This window comes from Bidens hawaiensis, unplaced genomic scaffold (assembly GCF_021521415.1).
Source record: "Bidens hawaiensis isolate Kalapana, Puna unplaced genomic scaffold, B.hawaiensis_p1.1 tig00023211_1, whole genome shotgun sequence".
Classification (NCBI taxonomy): domain Eukaryota; kingdom Viridiplantae; phylum Streptophyta; class Magnoliopsida; order Asterales; family Asteraceae; genus Bidens; species Bidens hawaiensis.
This window is the reverse complement of record NW_027493638.1, coordinates 191,889-199,043: the sequence shown is the minus strand read 5'-3', so window position 1 is coordinate 199,043 and position 7,155 is coordinate 191,889. Positions and strand designations below refer to the sequence as shown.

The window sequence follows — 7,155 nt, the reverse complement described above, 5'->3', positions numbered from 1 at the left end:
TGGAATCGGCACTAAAACGAAACGCTTCAAATTTTGAGCTCAAATGTGTGAAAAGGATGGTGTAAATTAGAATGGTGTTGGTGGAAAAATATAAAGGGTGGATGGCTTAAGGTTTTAGGGGTTTATGAGACTATTTATATTAAGCTAATCGAATCCAAGCCCGTCTCTTTTCCTAAGCCCATGTTTAATGATCCATACCAGTATTAATAATAAATAATAACTCTCTAACCAAAATAATAAATCCTTTATTATTTTAGTTTTAAAAGTCGTATTTTACACTTCTGGTAAACCTCTGTTCTTTTTCCATTTGCCTATATGTGTGTCCAATGCAATCATATGTGACACATCCATTACGACGACCATGTCTTGGTCAATTTAGAAAGTGAGATGGTGATGGTTGGGTATATTTCGGATACTTTAGCATATTAAGTAATCAGTTATAGTTAAATTATTGTGTACTTCAAACATGCTTCTGTGTTTCAGGTCTTTGGATGCTAAGGACGCTATTTGATGCTGAGCTTGGATTGATGCTATAGAAGAGCGGAATTGATCGGCACGCGCTTCAATGTATAAAACAAATAAAAAAATTCCCTTCCAAGAAGGCCTGTCGCGCTACGTGTTAGGTCCCGTTTTGTATGATTTAGTCTTTTGTATTGGTTCGGTTATGTATTTGAGACCATTTGGTCATTCTGTATGTACTGGGCCACGGTCCATTGTAAAGAAGCCCATTGGGCCTTGATGAATATAACTCTTGCTTCTCATACATGCCACCCTATAAATAGGGAGCATGCCATGATAAACATAATTTTTTGACAAAAATTCTATCTCTCTAACATTCTTTCTCTCTCGGCTCTCTCTTTCTCTCTTTGTCTCTTACTCAACTTCTCTACCCGAACATAAACTCAAGATCTGACACCTCTTGGTTGCTTAGTGTGATTTCCGCTAGCACTAAGTTAGGTTGATCCAAAGACGTTGTTAGATCCACCCGAATAGGGACATACAATTGCTATCAGAGCTTCGGCTCACTAGTTGAGGGTTTTTGGATCACAATCTTGGGTTTTGATTTTGAGAAGAAGAAAACAAGTGCTCTTTACAAGAAAGTTCACAAAAACAAGAAAAATACAAAAAGAATTGGGCAAAATCTTCATAAAAATGTCTTAGAAAGTGTTCTTGGCAAAAATATCAAGTCTAGATCTAAGAAGTTTGAGTTAAAAGGTGTTAAAACGTGGGTTACGGGTTCAAAAAGGCTGGTCAAAATTGATTAGAAACAATTTCGCTTCTCATGGCATGAAAGCTTGTGCAAACAACCTTTGACCTTGTACTGATAAGGTTAGGTGAAAACAAATCCCGAGGAAGATTTCTTCTAGAAGCTTGGATTCATTTCGCTTCGCTTGAAGCTGTTTTGTGCGAAAAAGTTGACTGTTTTGAAAATTCAGCTTTGTTGAAGGCTTGTAACTGCTTAGACCATGGCTAGCACTGATTCAGAGCTGTTGAAGGGTTATTTGCTGTTGGAAAACCAAGTGGGAACACCTACAAAGCCTCCAAAATATATGACCTTGGACGATAACTTTGCAGATTTCAAATGGAGATTTATGAATTATATCTCATTGACTGAGATTGATTTAATGAGATGTTTTGAACAAGGTCCTCATGTTCCCGTGACTCGCACTGAGGCTGGGGAACAACTTAAGGCTCCAGAAAACTATGATCAAGCATACAGGGACCTGTTAGCACAAGATAAGAAGGCCTATCTCATATTGACTGCCTGTCTCTCAAACAAAATCTCTGAAACTCTTCGTGAACACACAAGTGCCAAGGGTTTGTGGGAAGCACTTGTTGAAAAAATTGAGGGCAATGCCAAAATTAGGGAAAAAAAAGGCCCTGTTAAAAGAAGAGTTCAATATGTTTAATCATCGTCAAGGTGAAGCTGTTTTGGAGTTGGTAAAAAGATTTGAGAAGTTGATGGTAAGAATTAGGGCTGCAAGCGTCAATATTGCAAATGCTGAGGTTAAAACTTTTGCTTTAGTAGCCTATAGAAGTTGTCTTACACATAATAAGTAGGTTAAAACTTTTGCTTTAGTAGCTTCTTCATTTTGGACCAAGTTCTCACCTTTTCTTTATCCAACCGTTCCTTTTAATACAAACATTCTCCCACCATGTAGAAGCATATTTTCGCAGCTCTAAGGCTACGAGCTTTAAAGCTGGTAAGTGTTTTCATAGCTAAACTTTACAATTGTTTTACCGACTACTGGTAACTGTTTTCATAGTTAAACTTTACAAAGGAAATTAAAATTTAGAAGAATTATAGCTTGTAAGACCTGGTGTATCAAACTTCACAAAATTTAAGCATTATGAATCAAATAAACGTTATAGTTTTACGAACAAGTAAAACGAATAGGATCTTAATTATTTTAAGAAAATAAAAGAGACTTAGAAAATAAACGAAAGGCAAGAGCCATAAAAGATAAAAAAAAACTAAACGAGAGAAGAAAAAGGTTCGAAAGTGATAAAAAAAAGCAACACCTAATTTTGTTAATGTTACACTTAGTGAAATAATATCTTATCCAATTTGTTCTAGCGCTCAGCATGACGCTTACAATCCTGTCACATACTCGACTTCCTTCCACGCTTTGCTAAAGTGTCGTTTTAGGTTTTCTTGCTCCGAGTACCTTGCACACAAAGTCGGGGCAAGGGCTAACACCATATTGCAAACAACACTTTCAATGAATTCAATAAGTTGATCCTACAAACGGAGACTCGGTTACGCCGTTGCTAAAGTCCCCAACAATCCTTCGTCCGGGTAAGGTCGTTTAACAAATAACCTAATTTCTCTATAACGATCCCAAAATTTAACGAGTTGCATACCAAGTACTTGAATACGTTGCTACGTGATTCATCCGAACACTATCATAAACAAATACATTGATGTCATGGTCAATAAGTAGACCGACATCGTGAGTTGTTTTCTTGCCAGGTTGTTCTGAAATCCCTGTCTACCCCGTTCTAGTGTTGCATCACCAAGGTTTCATAGTGTTCGTTGCATAGTACGAAAGTGCCTCCCACACAAGAAAATTTTCTCGTATCAAGGCTAAAGTTGATCTCACGAGACAAGAACGTCCAACAAGAAACTTGTATCGTTTAGGAGACACGCAATCAATATTCAAAGACTACAAAGAACAGTTACGAACCTTTGTCCAACCATACTGTAATTTTCTTTTTCAGGACAAAACTAAATTACAAAATAGCAGCCTGATATATTTCTTTAATGTTGTTAAATTACATATCTATGCATACCTTAATAAAACAAAAGAGTGCACGAAGCAGGGCAATACAGTCCAAAATATTAATTAATCATCATCATTCTAAGCATCACATGGAGTACGCAACTAGCTCATGTTAATTTATAATTCAAAATCAGGCAATCTTTTCATTCACGTACTTCAACTTTATATTCAAGGACCAAACCCTCTGTCTATATAAAGCCATCCTCAGGGTAAAGAATTCAAACCGACCCGTTTGCTTAAGTTCTTTCTTGTAACTACTAGCTGCACAATGTCATCCAGAAACCGAACTTCCCTGGCTTGTTTGCTTTTACTCTTCTTCTCGGCTTCTTTGCTTTCGCAGGTTGCGTCGCGCCTGCTCTCCAGCTACGAGAACCACGAGCAATGGATGGCTCGTTATGGACGCATATACAAGGATGCTGAAGAGAAGGAACGGCGTTCAAAGATTTTTCAAGAGAACGTCCGGTACATAGAGTTATTCAACAATGCCAAGAGCAAAGGCTACAGACTAGCAGTCAACGAGTTTGCAGACCTTACGAATGAAGAGTTCAGGAGAGCAAGGAACAGATTCAAGGCTCATGAATGCTCCCCGTCAACCTCCGCTTTCAGGTATGAAAATGTTACAGCGGTTCCATCATCGATGGATTGGAGGAAGAAAGGTGCGGTAACGCCTGTTAAAGACCAAGGCCAATGTGGTAAGCAGAATTTAGTTTGGGAGTTTTTTTTACAAATCAAACATGGTTCGATTAAGTATTAGGCCGAGCCTGTTACCAGAACCGCATTTCATGCTTTCTGACATCAGTATTCTTGATGATACGTAGGGTGTTGCTGGGCATTTTCGGCTGTGGCAGCTATGGAAGGAATAACCCAACTGAAAACAGGTAAACTGGTGTCTCTATCCGAACAAGAGCTCGTGGACTGTGACACGAGTGGTGTGGATCAGGGATGCGAGGGTGGTCTTATGGACAATGTCTTTGATTTTATCGTAAACAATAAAGGCCTCACAACGGGGGCCAACTACCCGTACCAAGGCGTTGATGGAACCTGCAACAGCAACGAGGCATCTAACCATGCCGCAGCAATTACCGGTCACGAAGATGTTCCTGCCAACAGCGAGAGTGCACTGTTAAAAGCCGTGGCTAGTCAGCCCGTCTCAGTTGCGATCGATGCTAGCGGGTCAGACTTCCAGTTCTACTCCAGCGGTGTGTTTACAGGAGACTGTGGCACGGAACTGGACCACGGTGTTACTGCGGTTGGTTATGGAACTAGCGATGACGGGACTAAGTATTGGTTGGTGAAGAACTCGTGGGGAACAAGTTGGGGTCAGGAGGGGTACATCATGATGCAAAGAGATGTTGAGGCAAAAGAAGGCCTTTGTGGTATTGCCATGCAGGCTTCCTACCCCACCGCTTAACTTCCGAAACACCACAAGTAATTATATTATGTACAACGTATGTATTTCATGTACATTTGTAATAGTATAAGCAAATGGAAACTCGTAAATTATGATTATATATATGCAGAGAAATACCATCTCGAAGTTTTAAGTTAAACGCGTCTTGACGGGTCGGGGCTGACAACTAACATGGCCCAATGATGATTTAAAAGACCTGATTATTAAACTCAATTCTCGTCTCGTTTTTTAGGCTTGCTTTATAACATGTTATTTAATTAACTCAAATTACCGGTTATCAATTCCAAATTGTTAGGTCCCGTTTTGTATGGTTTAGTCTTTTGTATTCGTTCGGTTATGTATTTGAGACCGTTTGGTGATGAGCAGCCCTCTGCCGACACCACTGATTGGTGAATGTACAACCAACGGCTAACCAACAAGCCCCGATTGGTGATGAGCAGCCCTCTGCCGACACCACTGAAATACGAATTGTTGAAAACACAACTGATTCAGATTCTGATTCATATATGTCAGCCAACAACAATCAAAATGTTCAAGATGATTAAGCGGAGCCACCCCCTGCAGAACCAAGTGTGGTCGAATCTGTCCCCACACCTCCCTTAGAAGAAGACAGTCAAGGTCCAGCATTGGAGGTTGATACATCATGTGTGCAGGTTGAACCCAGTCCAAATGAAACTTCTGATAACACCAACACAACTTCTGTTCCAGCTGTTGCTGTTCCATTCTATGACAACCTATGGGAAGGTCCCATTGCTACAGAACATTTGGTTGACCCATAAGAAGACGGAGCTAATCCTCAACCGAGTGTTTCTGTCCCTGCAACCACTGTCTTACATCCCATAGAGAGCCTGACCATCCAAATTGAGGCCACACCAGTCGAGCATGTCGACCAAACTCCACAGCTGCCAATTCATCGTCGACATCCGACTGAGAACATCAACGGAGATCCGTCAGCTGGCATCCAAACACGCAGTACTTCCGGTAACATTAACAGATGTCTTTTTGCTTGTTTTGTTTCTCAGGTGGAACCCAAGGACTACAAAGTCGCATTAAAAGACAACTCCTGGGTAGAGGCCATGCAAGAAGAGTTGTTACAGTTTAAGAAGCTGAATGTTTGGAGGCTAGTAAAGAAACCAGAAAATAAAAGGCCGATTGGAACGAAATGGGTGTTCCGAAATAAAAGGGATGACAAGGGGTGGTCTTCAGAAATAAAGCCAGGCTTGTTGTACAAGGTTTTCGGCAACGTGAAGGTCTTGATTACGATGAAGTCTATGCACCGGTGGCCAGACTAGAAGCAATTCGCATCTTTCTGGCATACGCCTCGTACATGAACTTCAAAGTATATCAAATGGACGTGAAGACTGCTTTCTTATACGGGAAAGTAAAAGAAGGGATCTATGTCAGTCAACCTCTAGGTTTTGAGGATTCAACTCATCCTGATCATGTTTACCGCCTTGACAAAGCACTATATGGTCTTCACCAAGCACCTCGTGCATGGTATGCCACACTGGCTGATCATTTGGTGAAAAATGGTTACAAGAGAGGAATCATCGATCACACTCTCTTTGTCAAGAAGGTCAACAGTGATTTGATTTTGGTTCAAATTTATGTCGACGACATCATCTTCGGGTCCACGAATGAGGATCTGTGCAAGGAGTTCTCAGAGGTTATGCAACAGCGATTTGAGATGAGTTCCTTAGGGGAGATGACTTTCTTCCTGGGCTTACAAGTTGACCAAAAGAAGGACGGGACTTTGATTCACCAAGAAAAGTACGTTCAAGACATTGTTCAGAAATTTGGTTTCAATGACTCATCATCATTCATGACACCAATCGCAACGCGACCTGTTCTAGCTCCTGATCCGTTGGGAAAACCAGTCGATCAATACCTTTACAGGTCAATGATTGGTTCCCTGATGTATCTCACTGCAAGCAGACCAGACATCATGTTCTCTGTTTGTCAGTGTGCCAGATATCAGTCAGACTCGAGAGAATCCCACATGACGGCTGTCAAGCGTATTTTCAGATACTTGAAGAGTATACCGCGTTTGGGTCTTTGGTATCCAAAGGAATCTCCCTTGGAACTTCATGCTTACACCGACAGTGATTATGGGGGATGCAACTTGGACAGAAAGTCTACATCTGGTGGATGTCAATTCCTGGGAGATCGGTTGATCTCATCGCCGTGCAAGAAACAAGTCACCGTGTCCACCTCCACAGCAGAAGTCGAGTACATTGCTGCATCTAGCTGCTGCTCTCAAGTGATATGGATCCAGCATCAGCTGCTGCATTACGGTTTGAATTTCTTCAGATCAACGATCACATGTGATAATGAGGCGGCCGTTGAAATTGTTAAAAACCCGGTCCAGCACTCAAAGACCAAGCACATTGACATCCGAATACATTTTGTTCGTGATTGTTATGATCGTAAGCTTGTCGACATAAAAAGGGTCCATACTGA

The 7,155-nt window shown here is 40.9% G+C and overlaps 1 protein-coding gene across 1 annotated transcript; it reads left to right on the top strand.

Annotated features, from left to right (window-relative positions):
• The first annotated feature begins 3,454 nt into the window (after positions 1 to 3,454).
• Positions 3,455 to 4,790, top strand: LOC143567093 (senescence-specific cysteine protease SAG39-like). Its single transcript, XM_077053601.1, has 2 exons — positions 3,455 to 3,976; positions 4,103 to 4,790. Exons 1-2 carry the CDS (start codon positions 3,553 to 3,555, stop codon positions 4,693 to 4,695), a joined length of 1,017 nt encoding a protein of 338 aa, XP_076909716.1. The 5' UTR covers positions 3,455 to 3,552; the 3' UTR covers positions 4,696 to 4,790.
• The last annotated feature ends 2,365 nt before the right edge of the window (positions 4,791 to 7,155 follow it).